General features: G+C 32.5%; 2 protein-coding genes across 10 annotated transcripts in view; one reads left to right on the forward strand and one right to left on the reverse strand.

Annotated features, from left to right (window-relative positions):
* The window catches only part of LOC143082815 (uncharacterized), a 24,704-nt gene extending 13,171 nt beyond the window's left edge, over positions 1 to 11,533 (reverse strand). Inside the window, exons 1-5 of one of the 2 annotated variants that reach the window (XM_076258673.1) lie at positions 11,380 to 11,533; positions 5,016 to 5,088; positions 1,128 to 1,170; positions 759 to 789; positions 53 to 330 (exon numbers count right to left, since the gene is read on the reverse strand). In XM_076258673.1, the coding sequence (XP_076114788.1) occupies positions 53 to 330; positions 759 to 789; positions 1,128 to 1,165 (347 nt within the window). In that variant the 5' untranslated portion in view covers positions 1,166 to 1,170; positions 5,016 to 5,088; positions 11,380 to 11,533. Of the gene's footprint in view, positions 1 to 52; positions 331 to 758; positions 790 to 1,127; positions 1,171 to 5,015; positions 5,089 to 11,162; positions 11,182 to 11,379 lie in introns of those variants that run through there. The other variant, XM_076258674.1, reaches the window with a different exon arrangement.
* The window catches only part of LOC143082816 (peroxisomal leader peptide-processing protease-like), a 20,543-nt gene continuing 11,561 nt past the window's right edge, over positions 8,718 to 17,699 (forward strand). The window contains exons 1-2 of one of the 8 annotated variants that reach the window (XM_076258679.1): positions 8,718 to 8,940; positions 16,657 to 17,429. In XM_076258679.1, the coding sequence (XP_076114794.1) occupies positions 16,699 to 17,429 (731 nt within the window). In that variant the 5' untranslated portion in view covers positions 8,718 to 8,940; positions 16,657 to 16,698. The other 7 variants (XM_076258680.1, XM_076258677.1, XM_076258676.1 and 4 more) reach the window with 7 other exon arrangements.

Raw genomic sequence — 17,699 nt, forward strand, 5'->3', positions numbered from 1 at the left:
TTTTACATATAAAGAGATAATATTTTGAGGTGTGTGGAATTGTTGTACCTACCCCTGGCTTAAGTTGGTAAGATTTGGCAGCAGTTGAGCAGGTTGTGGCTGGACAGTAGCCTGCTGGACTGTCTGTGTTGTATTACTACTTTGAACAAACTGTAAATTGACAGTACCACCAGCAGGCTGACCAGACAATTGTCCAGAAGTCTGGCCATATTGGACAGACTGCTGATTGTTATGAACAACTGATGTTTCTAGCACTGAACTTCTACTTGTTGGTCTATCCTCAACTTCTACTGCTGAAATGAGATCATCTGCCCAATCAAATCCGGAGGCCTGAAAATAAAATTCTCATATCTAATTACCACATTAAATATATGTCAGATAAACACAATAACTTTGTCAAGAGGAAAACAAATCTCAGAGCTTTTTAATGCATATATATAGATTACCCTAGAAGATACTTCTGCACAGCACACTGTAAGAGACAAGACTTTATAGTGATGGTAAAAAAAATATTATATACATGTTTGCATATTTTTGTCTTTTATGTATGGTTTTATAATTGCTTTTTTTTCAACAAGTAAGGTCATATACCATGTGGTATTGTCACAGGCTGATTATTATTAAATGTTGAATCTCGAAAATCATAAAATATATATAAATGAGAACAGAGAAGGTTTATTTAATACAAAGGATAGCAACCAAATAAACACTAAAAAAAGTTATGAAACCTCTTTTATAGTTAGTATACATATGCTTACCCCATCATCATGGCCAAATAAATCTGAATGACTGAAAAAGAAAACAAAGATATAGAAAAAATATACAATTTAAAGCGGCATTACATTTTTTTTTTTTTTACATCAATCAGATGTAAATAATTGTCATTATTAGGTCAAAACCAGAAAAATTTGAATAAGTTGATCTGTTAACTTCTTATTTATACAAAAACATTAATTAATCCCTATGCTGGTTTCATGATAAAAAAATTGATACTTAAATCCCCTGAGATTGTTACAGTCTGATTCTACTTGGCTCAAAAGGTTTCATAGGAAATTATTTTAGATATTTAACAATAATCAAAGACAAGTGAAAGCATTTTTATGAAATATACATTTTTAATAGCCTACCTGAATTCATCTATGAATGAACCATCACCCATGTCCATTCAAACTAAAATAAAAGAATAAAATTAATATCACTATTACTCATTGTATTCTGATGCATTCCTTATTAATACCTGAATCAACAAAACAAAGAATATTGACTTGTCATTTTAACAATATATCAGCGATGTCAGGAAATTTTGAAGAAGCTGGCTGAGTTTCTAAAGTAGCCGGCAAGTAATTTTTTCACGGCAACAAGCAAGCTCATCGTTACTACAACTGGGGGTCTCAGGCCAGCTTAAGGGTCCCATAATTTTTTTGAAAAATGGTGCAAAATCCTGCATTCTGGGGGTCTTCTGGACCCTTATTCAGAACACTGAAAACATCATTTTTAACGAAGATAATTTAAATGATTAGCTCAAATTAGTAGCATGATGGTTGAATTTTCTGTAAATGTGATCACATTGATCATGTTGACTGCAAAGTTAAACCAGGTGCTCCGCAGGGCGCAGCTTTATACGACCGCAGAGGTCGAACCCTGAACAGTTGGGGCAAGTATGGACAAAACATTCAAGCGTGATACAGCTCTGAATTTGGATTGTGATCAAATTTTTGACATCATATGTTTTTTTTTTACACAAAACAAATGTCAAGATTTTACAAATCAATTAAAGATTTCTTCAAACTTTTTAAATCTAAAATTAAATAGTTGACACAGCATAGGTTTCTGACACAGAATGAATGTGGTCTAATGAACTTACAAGTTTTTTTTTTTGCCTTTGAGCAATTCACTATGCTGTTGAATATTAATCCTCTCAAAAAAATGTTTGAAGAAATTTTCTTTTTATTTATGAAATCTGAAATGAGAAAAATTTAAACCCCCCCCCCTTTTTTTCACATCCCCGTTTCCCTTTTTCCAAAACTGATATCAATTCAAATTTCTAATGGAGTTTGCAACAATAACTACTCTTTTAAATACATCATAAGATATTAAAATGTAAAATAAAGTGCTTGTTATCACTGAATGGTAAAGATTGGTTGGTAGTAAAAGTGAATATACATTGTTTATTGTATAAAACAATAAAAAAAACTTCATCGGCAACATTTTATATTGGCAAATTTCCAATGAAGTTATTTACATAAAGTTATTGGCAAATAAAAATAGAAAATGACATCATAGTCATGTCTGGCAAATGTCCAACATACATTATCTAAAAACATTTTAGATAAGATAAGGAAAAAAAGCTTCATCAGCAACATTTTATATTGGCAAATTTCCAATGAAGTTATTTACATAAAGTTATTGGCAAATAAAAATAGAAAATGACATCATAGTCATGTCTGGTAAATTTCCAACATATATTATCAACTACTATTCTATACAAAGAAAGATAACTCCAATTGAAAATTAATTGCTATTGCACAATATTGTGCAATTAGATATTTCTTGCTATTGTGCAATACTGTGCAATTGAAAATTTCTTGCTATTGCACAATACTTGATATGGAATCCTGATTTGGACCAACTTGAAAACTGGGCCCATAATCAAAAATCAAAGTACATATTTAGATAAAGCATATCAAATAAGCCCAAAAATTTAATTTTTGTTAAAATCAAACTTAGTTTAATTTTGGACCCTTTGGACGTTAATGTAAACCAATTTGAAAACGGGACCAAAAATTAAGAATCTACATACACAGTTAGATTTGGCATATCAAAGAACCCCAATTATTCAATTTTTGATGAAATCAAACAAAGTTTAATTTTGGACCCCGATTTGGACCAACTTGAAAACTGGGCCAATAATAAAAAATCTAAGTACATTTTTAGATTCAGCATATCAAAGAACCCAAAGGATTCAATTTTTGTTAAAATCAAACTAAGTTTAATTTTGGACCCTTTGGACCTTAACGTAGACCAATTTGAAAACGGGACCAAAAATTAAGAATCTACATACACAGTTAGATTCGGCATATCAAAGAACCCCAATTATTCAATTTTTGATAAAATCAAACAAAGTTTAAATCTGGACCCTTTGGGCCCTTTATTCCTAAACTGTTGGGACCAAAACTCCCAAAATCAAATCAAACCTTCCTTTTATGGTCATAAACCTTGTGTTTAAATTTCATAGATTTCTATTTACTTATACTAAAGTTATGGTGCGAAAACCAAAAAAAATGCTTATTTGGGTCCCTTTTTGGCCCCTAATTCCTAAACTGTTGGGACCTAAACTCCCAAAATCAATACCAACCTTCCTTTTGTGGTCATAAACATTGTGTTTAAATTTCATTGATTTCTATTTACTTAAACTAAAGTTATTGTGCGAAAACCAAGAATAATGCTTATTTGGGCCCTTTTTTGGCCCCTAATTCCTAAACTGTTGGAACCAAAACTCCCAAAATCAATCCCAACCTTTCTTTTGTGGTCATAAACCTTATGTCAAAATTTAATAGATTTCTATTTACTTAAACTAAAGTTATAGTGCGAAAACCAAGAAAATGCTTATTTGGGCCCTTTTTGGCCCCTAATTCCTAAAATGTTGGGACTAAAACTCCCAAAATCAATCCCAACCTTCCTTTTGTGGTCATAAACCTTGTGTTAAAATTTCATAGATTTCTATTCACTTTTACTAAAGTTAGAGTGCGAAAACTAAAAGTATTCGGACGACGACGACGACGCCAACGTGATAGCAATATACGACGAAAAATTTTTCAAATTTTGCGGTCGTATAAAAACCCCCTTTCGTATAAAACGTTTCCCAATTTGCTGTATTTTATACAATCGTATACTCCCCAAATTATTTTTTTTGAAATTTGAGACTCAAAACCCTGCATTCTGAGCATACCTGGAGGTGATTTAGATGCTTGGGAAAATGTAAAGTTTGTCTTATTTTTGTTGTTGACTTCAATCAAATTAAAAAAAAAAAAATAAAAAATATTAAATATTAAATACAAAATGGGAATCCGTTGCCCTGTGTACCAGTTTTTTTTTAAATATCTTTTTAAGACAACTAAGGAATTCTGTCCTTGAATACAGGTAGATGAAAAATTAAATATTTAATTTTATTTCTATAATAATCTAATTTATTAAATATCTTGGTCGATTTATTTTGCGTACGTACTTTGTAAAAAAAAATAACCCCCTTTTCAGCAAGTTCTCAAAAGACTTGTACACGTATTTCAACAGCACTGTCATAAAATTGATATCGCCTCTGATTTTCTCTTATTTGTAAACTGTTCAGTAAGTAGTAAACGAAAATCTTTTTGAACTAAAGTTATTTGTTTACATTATTTGTGGTCAACAATATTCTACTTTCGTTATTGACCTTCATTCTCTGGGTCTTTGAAATGTGAACTACAAAAGGTGCTGTTTTCCAGATTCTTAACAACATTATATCTTATACTTTCTTTTATTTGACTGATATTATTTCATAAAATGCTATTGTCATCTTCTTTGACACCTTCGTTCTTTTGATTTATGTAGTTCAAACGCATTTCTCTATCACGTCTCACCTCTTTTTATCGAGTTACTTCCTATTAACTTATTTTATGAGTGTACTATTTGCCCATTAACTGCAATTGTGAGAAAAAATATCTGTATTTCTGAAAAGGTCAGTATCAATTATGAAGTCTAGACACTTTGCACTATGAACAGAACTGTTCCAATGACAGTGTATGAAAAGTTGAGATGACATTTCCTCATGTTCTTGATATATTTAACTTCTGATGTAATGAAATGTATGACATTTAACTTTTCTGACTATTTACAGGGTACGTCTGCAATTGTTAATTGAAATATAATATTTTAAAGACAAATAAAAAGGCAGTATCTTGGATCTACATGATGTCTTTGATATAAATAGTTTAGACAAACAGTGTATGTACTACTTTAACATTAAAGTTGTTGCTTACTCTAATAGTGAGTGTGATTCTATGCAGAGTCTGTGTTGGGGTGTCATTTGGAAACTCTGGTGTTAAGTCATACCTGGAAATAAATAAAACAAAATCTTCTAAATAAATTAACATAATGATAAGTTACTTATTGAAACAAACAATTGAACATCAGTTTAAATAATCAACATGTACCATGCAAAGAGTGATAACTCTATTGCCTTATCTAGAATTTTTTTCAAAACAATATACTGGTGTCATACAAGAAAACCAAATTGATCATTTTTTTCATGTGATTTCTGAATTATCAACATGATTCCAAAGGAATGCGGTGCTTGAATTAAAAGAATCAAGAATAATAGGCAAGGAGAAAAATGGCCTAAAAATTAAAGAATACAGAAATATAGGACACTTGTGTATAGATTAATGTCACTATCTACATTGTAACAACAAGCATCATGGTGTACTTGTTTTTACTGTTTAAAGGTGAAAAAAATTCCCACAATTTTTATTCTTTTTATTATTAAATGAACTAAATATTTGGTGCATGAACTGGAACACAGAAGATAATATAACATAATTCAGCTACCTGAACCGAGATTTGTCTACAAAGTAATTAGCACCTATAGTCATGGCAGTAGTGTACAGGTAAAGCAAGAGGTAACAAATGTAATTGTACATATAATTAGCTGACAACAACAACAGCTTGATTAAAGACAGATGTCTATAGTTAAAAAAAAAAACATGTCAATATATAATTATGTGCATATTCAATGGTGGTCTTCAAACCACAATCTATTACAAGGTTGTATGACAATAGAAAGATGTAGTCTGTTTAAACTTTCTGCTTTATAACCAGGAGGCCAAATAAAAATATATGTGTGGTTCCAGTAACCCGACCGACCCTAATTTAAACCCCCAACCCTAGAACTTTTTTTTCATTTCAGAAAAATAAATTTTCAAATGATTAAATTTTGAAGATTGTGAATTAAAATAATACAAGAGGCTGTCACAACGACAGCAAACCGGATTTATTAACATTTATTTGTGTCCTGGCAATATCACAAGAACCATAACTGATGAATGCTGAAAGTGAAAATCGTCAATATGAAATTTGACCTCCATTTTGTAGTCAGTATCAACATATTAAAATTTGAAAAGCTTAGATTGAATGGTTCATTAGTAAATGCAACAACGTGAATGGAAACGCCATTTTACGATCTTTCAAGAACCTTTACTCCTGAACGGTAGAAGTCAAAATCGTCATTATTGAACTTGACCTCTATTTTGTCATCAGTAACAACATATAAAAATTTCAAAAGCTTTGGTTGAATGGCTTATGAGAAAATGCACGGACACGACTGGAAACACCATTTTTCAATCTTTCAAGAACCATAACTCCTGAACGGTAAAAGTCAAAATCGTCATTATTGAACTTGACCTCCATTTTGTCATCAGTAACAATATATTAAAATTTGGGAAGCTTTGGTAGAACAGTTCATGTGTAAATGCACGGACACGACTGAAAACTCCATTTTTCAATCTTTCAAGAACCATAACTCCTAAACCGTAAAAGTCAAAATCGTCATTATTGCACTTGACCTCCATTTTGTCATCGGTAACAACATATTAAAGTTTGGGAAGCTTTGGTAGAACAGTTCATGCGTAAATGCACGGACACGACTGGAAACTCCATTTTTCAATCTTTCAAGAACCATAACTCCTGAACGGTAAGGCCAAAAAAAAATATATGTCTGTTTCCTGTTTCCCGACTGACCCTGACTCAAACCCCCCGACCCTAGATCTTTTTATTCAAATCCGGAAAAAAATCGTTTCCGGTCCGGAAAAATTCATTTCCGGTCCGATCCAGATCTGTATTTTACTATGCCCAAACAATCAAAATGGCTGCTCCCAGCACAACTGTGCTACAATTAAGGTTTAAAAAATGTCAGCACTGGGAGGATTATTCAATTAAAGCTTCTTTAAAGGGATTAAATCATTTTGGGGTACAGGACCCTAACCAAACATGACCTGTAACCGACTGCAAATCTGACAGGGAGTACAAAAATAAATAAAAAAAAAAAAAAAAAAAAAAAAAAAAATCCCGACCTACCGACCCTGATTTATTTGCCTTGGAAGCAGGAAACAGACATATATTTTTTTTTGGCCTAAAAGTCAAAATCGCCATTATTGAACTTGACCTTCATTTAGTTGTCAGTAACAACATATTAAAATTTTAAAAGCTTTGGTTGAACGGTTCATGAGTTAATGCACGGACAACATTTGATTGCCGCCCGCCCGCCCGCCGTACATCCCCAAATCAATAACCCACATTTTTGTCACAAAAATCCGGTTAAAAATTCGTACATTTCTGTCATCTGAATTTCCATCAGAAGTATCTGTAATTGATAAAATGCAAGAATTCATAACAATTTGTTGTCAAAATGCAACAAAATTAACTAAAAAGGTAAATGACTGTCTTTATTTTGCAACCAAACAAAATTTTGGTAAATACGATTTTGACAGTCCAAAAATGAAATTTAGAAAAAATAATTAAAATTTGCCGACCTATAGCTACCGACCCTATTTTTTAAAAGTATGTAACTGGAACCACACATATATTTTTATTTGGCCTGAATAGACTTTTCATATAATGACTTAGCAAAAGTAATTATCATATTGTAATTACAATGTAGCTGAATTTCCTATAGATTTTCTCTCATTTTGTATTTAGACACTTAGAATGTTAAGGTTTTTCTGTATTTCATGATTTTTGGTAGGAAGTGTTCCATAACCACCATAATCAGTGCTGTGCATGCATTTGCAGTGGTGGATCCAGCCATTTTAAAAAGGGGGGTTCCCAACACAGAGTAAAGGGGGGGGGGTTCCAACTATATGCTCCCATTCAAATGCATTGATCGGCCAAAAAAAAGGGGGAGTTCCAACCCCTGGAACCCCACCCCCTGGATCCGCCACTGAATTTGCACAAAGGCTTTATCAGTTGTTATTCTGTTGACAAAGTCACTTTATGCATTCCAGACCTTTTACATGTGTAGGTCTAAATAGCTTTTAGAATTAATAGCATATTACCAGTGCAACAGGATGGGTTTAATGTTTAAACATAAAAAGGGGGGGGGGGATTTACTGAGTGAAAGGACAGTCTTGATATTTTGATGGTTGCAATGTAATTGTTTAATAGATGGTGACTGTCAACCATGCTGGCATAGTCGTACTTCAGGGATTGGTACCAGCCTGATAAAGTATGTACAAAATATACTATATGCAATGGGTCAATCAGATGAAGGAAATTCAGTTTACACTTTATAACATGCATATGCACTTGACCATGATTAAGTCCTTTAACACAAATCATGTCACTCTGAGGGCAAAATGACTGCTGCCCAAAATGAATTAAAATGTGTAATTTCCACAAGACATGGGTTAGAATAAACTTCCGATGTACTTGTTCAAGTAAATCAGGCTTTTCCTAGTTACATGTAAGTTATCTGTTGAAGAAAAAAAAATGTTGACCCTATATCATGTACATGTTAATTTTATAACAACATTCATTTTTCATTGACAGTGGTCCACTTTTTGGATACACATGTACATGTACTACTTTGACCAGATTTCTTGTACAAGTATTTTTAACCTGTTTTTGTTCTACATTAGTATTTGTCACTGGATAATAAGCAAACAACAAATCAATCAATCTCATACTTGCCAACTTCAAGAGTTAAGTTGTGAATAACACATTGGCATGATTGCACTAACAGTCCTTTAAGAAGAATTTCAAAATGTCTGTAAGAAGAGCTAAAGGAATACATCAATCAGCAATATACTCCGTGAAAATAATTGAGGAAGATATTAAAAAGGCATGGGTCAATAAGGAATTAAAATTCACACATATCCACACAAAAGAAAAAGAAATGGAAATAATTTGAAGGTAAAAAATATTTTAAATGTCATTTGCAAAAGCGTCTGTTTATAGTCTTATATGTCATGTATGGTTTTTTCTTAATTTTGGTTCATTTATGTGTTTTGGAGTATAGTGTGATGTCCACTTTCACTGAACTAGTACACATTTATGTTAAGAGGCCAGGGGAAGCTTGCCTCCAGGTGCATGGTTTCCCCTAGTGTTGAAGACCTTGATCTGTTTTTTTTTGCTCTTTGGTCAGGTAATTGTCTCTCACACATTCCTCATTTCCATTTCTACTAGTGGAAAAATTATGAAAATTCAAGTTGTAAATAAATAAACTGTTAACACAGAGATGTCCAGAAATCTGATTGCTAATTAATTCACCGTTGGTGAACCAAGACAAAAGGGTTTCACATCTAAATGATCTTCAAACTGAGATGTACTGATAGTTGTGGTGTAGTGCATCAGACATGTCGGACTACTAACAAAGATTACTGATTCGATCCCCACTCCGGGGAGAAAATTTTAGGGATTGAATTTTCACCTCTCCCGCAACACCATCAGATGGGGACGATAAATGGCTGACCTGTGTTAAGAAAGACACATATCTCTTGCATGTAAAAGACACCCTTGTAGATTTCGAAACAGAGTATCATATGCTATAAATACCGCTACAAGGCAGCACTCGCACCCACAAAGTGGAGAGGGATTAATATAAGTTGCAATAACTTCTTTCCAAATCCACTATCAATAAATATGTTTAAACTAAAATACTGATAGTAATGCAATTTAATGGTTAAAATTGTTAAGTTTTACAAGGACATTTCCAGGGTATAATATCTTGTAAGTTGACGATGTACAAAACCAAAAATTTAATTGAATTTCGTCCGAGAAAAGTGTTGAGGCCAGGCTCTATACTTGGTATGCAGACAAAAACAAATTGGTAAAAAAGTTGTTTGAAAGCAGAGTCATTGTTGTAAGTTGAGATTCTGTGTTCAGTTTCAAACAGGAAGTAAAAAAAATAAGTTGTTGTTGTCACCTCAATTAACAAAATTTGGCTGGTCATACTGATTTTCAGGTTCATATAAACCTGAATCATAATATACATTGTTTTTCTCTTGGTCATGCTGCCCATCGAGGGCCAATAACTGGAACAATATTCTTAGAGAGACCACAACAAAAAAGCCCATGCAGTTAATCTTTTCTTTTGCCTATGGACTTTTTTCATTTGAATTCATGTTTAAGCATTTTAGTATGATAACAATTAAATATGGGAAGTTGGATGTAACGGTGAAAACAGCTGACAACATTTGTAACAATTGTAGGTTGCATGTTGATTGGTAACAAACCATATCTTCAAAAAATTATTGGCTATATACGAAATATAAATTCTTTTGGTGAAAATTGTGGGTTTAAAATTTCACACAATCATTTTTTAGAGCTAAATGTATATTGATATTTATCTTAGAGATGTGGTCTGTTGATTACAGAGGCGGATTTAAGGGGGGGCCCAGGGGACCCGGCCCCCCCCCCTTTTTGGGAAAAAAATTGGTTACTTATATAGGGAATCACTGAAGCGTGACTGGAGCGGGCCCCCTCTTAGGTCAGTCAGTGGGCCCCACTTATGAAAATTTCTGGATCCGCCACTGGATTAATTGCATTGTAAAGTTACAAAATTTTAAAACTTTGACAATGAATAATAATTTTATTTTATTTGGAAAGATTTTTTTATAATCTATAGATACTTTCAAACATGTTGATCATTTAAGTTCAACACTTAATGACAACTAACACCATTTGACAACAGATTGTAGGCCATTATAATAATAATACAAAAATTGCTGACGTGACAGATAATCTTTTTGCAATGGATTCTTAAACTATTACTATCGATTTTAAGTAACTGCGTAATAGATGAAACTTTTTAATAATATATCGTTTCTCTTTGAAGTGGTTTTACAGATGATATGTCGCCCAGGAAAATATACAGTTTAAGTATGTTCAAAGTGAAGGACAAATGTCAAAATATTTCCTTTAATCACGAATTGTTATTTTCCTCAAAACAAAATATTCCACAACGGAATCCCAAAATGAATCATCTCATGGCGAAATATAAATTTTGTAAACATCTAGGACGTGAAACCACCACCTTTGTCAAAGTCACGTTTGGTCAAATATATGATATTCGTGATCTGGTTCAAATAATAATGCATACAATCAACATGATTTCCTTGTCAAGACTTTATCACCTCAAAATATTTACTTCTTGACCTCATTCCGAACAATGCAATATCGCAATCAACAAATCACGACGTGACCAATCTGGTAATCTACGCGTTTCTTGCATTATTTTCGTACATTTTGCATATTTTAATGACAAAGATTGGCCTAAATACAACTGATCCCCTAGACCCGACTAATTCCCTGCAAATTTTATCAGCAAAATAATATTCAGAGAACACTCACCGTCATGTAACATGCCTGTTACCTTCGGGGCTTACAATTGGTTGATCATGGTTTGATTTCAACTTTGAACTCATGAGCTCATCTTTCATTTATTGTGTTAATTTTTTAAAATGCACATTAATGCGAAGAAAGAAGTAATTTCAGAACATTATTTTGTGTTATTGTATACATTTAGTATGCTCAAAAACTTGTTTTATCCCAAATTAAAGCGTAATTGGTGATAATTTCGGGGCGGTATTTCGTGGCTTAATTTGTGACGTAAATTCATCACCTTTGACCCTGGAGCAAATGTATTGGTCGTTGTTAGTCATCCATTTATAGGAAAATTGCAGTTAAACCGCGCCCATAACATACTTACAAAGTGTTATTTCATGTCATTGATAATAGTAATTTAACAACAAAACATATTGACACAATATATATTTCTCTTTATGCAGCATTTTATTATCGCTTTTTACTACACACATTGTACACATATATCTATGACGTAATACACACGGAAGTGTAAAGTAGCAGGTGCCCGTTTTCGTTATATTAGTGATTTATTATTCAATTATAACTCTTGTCTCTTTTCTGAAATACATGTGATTGATTTGAAATAAAGCTAAACCTTTTTTATGGCAGTGTTAAAGTTTTGCATGTTGTGCAAATGAATCGAAAACAATCGTGATTTTTTTCTTCTATTTTTATTTTGTTCTATTTTTAGATATTTTAGTCTTCTGACAGGCAGAGATTTACTGACAGCAATACAGTTCTCAGATTTAGACTCTTTCGTTTATGAATAATCATTATGCAGTGATCTGTAAGCTTGCCAATTCTCTGTAATATAAATAATGCCATGAAATTTTTATTATGTGGGACTAGAACTGAAACAATTTTTTCTATAATTGACAACATATTTTTTTTAAATCTCATAACTAATATATTATCATTTTTTCGAAATTTTTGTTTTTCAAGTAAACGTGCACACTATGTTGACCAATTGAATATGTTGAAAGATAGGGCACCTTTGGCAAAATTAAGGCTAAGTGCACACAATCTTGAAATTGAAAGAGGTAGATACATGCAAGTTAACAGAGAATAAAGGTTGTGCAAATTATGTCAGAATAAAAATATAGAAGACGAAAAAAAACAAATGTGTTACTTTAAATACACAGAATGTGCTATAGAAAGATTAAATTACTATAAAGCAGACTACGTTGCTTTGCGGCAAGAGCTAAATATAGATTGGGAAAAAGAACTAGAACATAAAAATACAAATGATATGCTCAAAGCTTTTATGGATAAGTTCAACCAGGCTGTGAGTAAACATGTACCAAAGAGCCGACCTAAAAATTCCAAAGGTAATACAACACTTAGTAAAGAGACTCTTAGTAGTGTTAGACGTAAACATAGACTTTGGGAAAGATATATGGAAAAAAAGAGTGAAGAGAGCCATAGGGAATTTTGCAAGGCAAGAAACAAGGTTAAAAAATTAACAAGAAAAGAGAGAAAGGACAAGGAAAGAGAAGTTGCAGAAACAGCAAAAACTAATAGTAAAAACTTTTGGAAATATGTTAACGCGAAAAGGAAATCCAAATCTGGTGTATCAGAACTACATAAAACAGAGAACAACACATTAACAGTGGCAAGTAGTGACTCAGACAAAGCAGAAGTTCTTGCTGATTTTTTTAGTAGTGTGTTCACTAATGAAAATGACAATAATATGCCGGCAATGGAAAAGGTAGATTATAGCCATCAGTCAAGTGATGATTTATTTAATAAAGAAGAAGTGAGAAAATTGTTACTAAATCTGAATATAACAAAATCACCAGGACCAGATAGAGTCCATCCAAAACTACTATTTGAATTAGCTTCTGTTGTTGACAAACCGTTATGTATGATTCTCAACAGCTCATTTGTAAATGGGGAGGTACCTGAGGATTGGAAGATCGCTATAATAACTGCTTTATTTAAGAAGGGAGATAAGAAATCAGCTTCAAACTACCGTCCAGTTAGTCTCACCAGCATTCTATGTAAAATTATGGAGAAACTTATCCGAAAGAGAATAATTGAACACATGGATAGACAGAATTTATTTAGCAATCAACAGTTTGGCTTCATGGGTGGTAGATCAACTTCACTTCAGTTGCTAAAAGTCCTAGACAAGTGGACAAAGGTACTTGACAAAGGAGGTATATTACACTCTATCTATATGGACTTCATGAAAGCGTTTGACAAGGTGCCACATATGAGACTACTACACAAGATTAAACACTATGGTATAAGTGAGCAAACTACAAACTGGATAAAAAGTTTCCTCAGTAATAGACAACAGTGCGTACAGGTCAATGGGTCGAGATCAAGTTGGAGGAACGTAACCAGTGGAATTCCACAAGGCTCTGTATTGGGACCAATTTTGTTCGTTTTTTTTATTAATGACTTGCCAAACAATGTTATATCCGATGTATTCATGTTTGCAGACGATACCAAACTATTTAGAGAAATAGTCGATCAGAGCGATCAAAACCTTATTCAGGAAGACCTCGACATCCTATTTGATTGGAGCAAAACTTGGCTACTGAAATTCCACCCAGACAAGTGTAAAGTTCTACCGATTAGTGGAAGGAATACAATACACGAACACCCAAACTACACTATGAAAAAGTATGAAGGCGGACGCACTAACCTTGAAAATGTGGAATCAGAAAAGGATATTGGTGTAACTATTGACACAAATCTGACATTTGCAAAACATATCCAAAACCAAGTCAATAAAGCTAACCAGATCGTAGGCCTTACTCGCCGTTCCTTTGTCCACCTAGACAATCGTACATTTACCTTATTATTCAAGGCACTAGTAAGACCGAATCTGGAGTACGCAAACAGTATATGGTCACCCTACAGGAAGGCTGACATTACTAGTATTGAGAATGTGCAAAAGAGAGCGACCAAAATGCTGCCTACAATGAGAGACTTACCATACGAAGACCGCTTACGAAAACTCAAGCTTCCAACCCTCCGTTTCCGCCGCTTGCGAGGTGACATGATAGAGACGTACAAATTATTGACCGGGTTGTATGACACTAGAGTCACAAGTGGTCTGCTAGAGATGCACAACACAACAAACACAACAAGAGGCCACTCGAAGAAACTTATGAAACAACGAAGTCGTCTGGATCTCAGGAAGTACTTTTTCACCAACAGAGTAGTAGATATATGGAACAGCCTCCCTGAAGAAGTTATTTCAGCAAAAACTTTAAACACTTTCAAAAACAGATTAGATAAATTTTGGGCCAACCAACCATTAATGTATGCTTTCGAAGCAGAATACGAAATTCTATCCGGAAGTGAGAAACGAACAATTAAATATAACGATGAAGTAGAGCAGAATATATTGGTGCAACAGTGCCAGCGTTCTGAAGATCCATAGGTATCCATAGGTATTTTATCTTGCATTGCACAAAATATGAATCACAAAGAAATGTTCTTATATCAAAATTGTCCAATTTTAAAAATTATGACAAACAATCTAAAACTGAGGATGAATATATCAAACTATTACTTTAAAATAACAAGTGTAGAAAAACACTTAGATTAATATCATCTTTTATTAATCAATCATTTGAATTAAGGAAAAATGTACTTATAAATGAGTAATATGAACAATTTGAAGCTATAACATACAATATACTTATGTCAGTAGTCTATTCTTACAAATTAACCTATATATATATTGATATTTATAACTGCCCATTTCATTGTTCGAAATGTGCACAATGATATTCTATGTAGTATTGTTTAATTGCTGCATCATTACTATTAGTATACTAGTTGTATGGGCCGTTGCCAATTATTGTAATTGAGTTTGTGCCAATAAAATATTTGTATTTGTATTTGCTATTACATAAATTCTTTACTTTAGTTGAATGGGGAAAAAGATTTATATTAAGGACAATATGTTTATGAATATTTGATGTGGATATGGAGTTAATCCCATTTGTACACATGATGGACATGCACCGACTCTCTCCCTTAAATAATTGAACAATTATTTGTTATATGTTTTAATAATTTTTATTGTCTATATTTGTAAACTTAATTGAGCCTTAATTATTATTATTAGAAAAAATTAAACAAATAATGTGGATTAGATTCATGTATTTTTGTGAAGTCTAATTTTAGTGGCTTGAGGACAAATTGTAGTTTCAGAGGTATTTGATTTTGAGAATTGCCAAAATCTGCATTATAACTTATTTTAATTCTTGGTTAACTTATAAATACCTATGAATTCCCCAAAAATGGTATCCTTTGAATTATAGTTAACGACGTCACAGCTATAGACTTTATAAGTATTATCAAACAACTTTGAAAACAAAATGTTTTGTAAAACAAGTATTTGTCATTGACTCATGAACTCAAATTGTTAAAATGGTGTTTTAATAACTGACTACAAGATGCACAAGAAACACTTATCCTTGCTCGATTTAAATTTGGTCAACGTGATCAAATGAAAAAGTGCTTCTGAATAATTTAATCAACGAAAATGAACTTTTTCAAATAATTTTTTTCTCTTTTGTATAATTATTAAAACAACGATTCCCACTTTTGTCCTAAGTAATTTTGTCCGTCTCGTCATTTTATTATTTATATTAAGTGACAGCATAAACATATTAGGTAGTGAGCCCAGGAAAGTGTAAGCATAAAGCAGTTTTGATTGTGAACTTGATGATCCCATTTTTAGACAACTGCAAACTTTTTTTTGTTGAAAAAATGCTAATATAAGACAATATAATAAATTTTTGGCATAGCTGATTTTACTGGCATAATAAACTAGTATAGGGTTTAGTTTGAATATCACATTTATGATTTTTCTTCTAAAATTGTTTTTTAAAAGGACAGATTTAACAAAAAAATTTATAATCCATAGAACATTACCAAAAAGTTGAATGGTATGCATTATGAATAAAAGGATATAAGGGTATTGTCAATGAGACGGCAACCCCCATACACAATAAATCCATAAAGAACACTTCTAGGGTTAAGTATGGTCTTCAACAATACAGAAATGTATACTATTTGGAAAAGTCTAAAACATCATCAAGACTAAAGAAATTGGGCTAAAAGAATGGTGCAAGAACAAATACATTTTACACAAAGCAAGAAATTTTGCATTCACAATTAAAACAATTTTCACAGAGTATTACATATGATATGCAGCTTGAATAAAGGAAACCGTAAGTTATTAAGAATTTATAAAATCAATTACTGATTTATTTGTTTGTTTTTAATTTTCAGTAGCTGAGTGTAGTTTATCAGTGTTTAAAAAGAAGAGAAACAATGTTTGATACTGGATGTGTAGTGTCTGTAAAGGTCAAGGGAGAAGATAAGAAAACATTGAGTGGGGTACTCATTGATACAAAGTCAGGACTTGTTCTGACACATGGGACTTTAGTCTCATCTTTGTTAACGGATCAGCAGATAAATTCATTACAGAACAAAGGAATTTTACAGAACAGTTTTCATCATTGGGATGCAGAAGTCTGTTTGCAAAGGACAAATAAACAAGACCCGAATAAAAATTTGAGATCTATATTAAATAGCTCTGACATTTGTACTCAAACAAAAAATGAAACATGGCAAAAGAACTTGTACTCTGAGTATTCAGCCAATGTTCAGGCTATATTCTCTTTGAAAAAATTACAGAATGTTGTTTCTTTTTTATTGCCTGAAAATAAATGGGAATTTGTGGAAGATTTTTCTTCACAAGAGACACCAGATGACCAGTCTAAATTTTACGCAATGCTATCCTGTTTTATAATATTGAAATTGAACAACTGGAAGAGCTATAATAACAATCTTTCTGTTCTTGCGTATGATCAACTTGACAAGGGAGATAATTTAGAAATAGAGGCCACACCTTTTGGTGGTTTGTGCCCTGAGATTTTCCTGAATTCCAGAAGTAATGGTGTGTTGAGTAACAAGGCTGGTGGGATATTGTTAATGACTGATGCTAGATGTGTGCCAGGTTCAGAAGGTGGTCCTGTGTTTTGTAGAAAAGGTCATCACAGGTAATGTAAATTCAAATATTATTGCGTGCATATAATTTTGCGATTTTTGGGAAAAGGACAAAATTGCGAGATGTATTATTACAATTTCAAGAAATTTTGCAAACTCTTAAGTTTATCAGATCAGAATTAGATTCTTATTATTGCTATTATCAACTAGTCACATTCAAAGGAGTAGGGGCAATAAGGCCCTTATTTGGCCCAAAAATTACTGCAAATTTAAAAGTTATCATACATATTTTAAAATTACTGAAAAGTATCTCAGGTAGAAGG

This window comes from Mytilus galloprovincialis, chromosome 7 (assembly GCF_965363235.1).
Source record: "Mytilus galloprovincialis chromosome 7, xbMytGall1.hap1.1, whole genome shotgun sequence".
Taxonomy (NCBI): domain Eukaryota; kingdom Metazoa; phylum Mollusca; class Bivalvia; order Mytilida; family Mytilidae; genus Mytilus; species Mytilus galloprovincialis.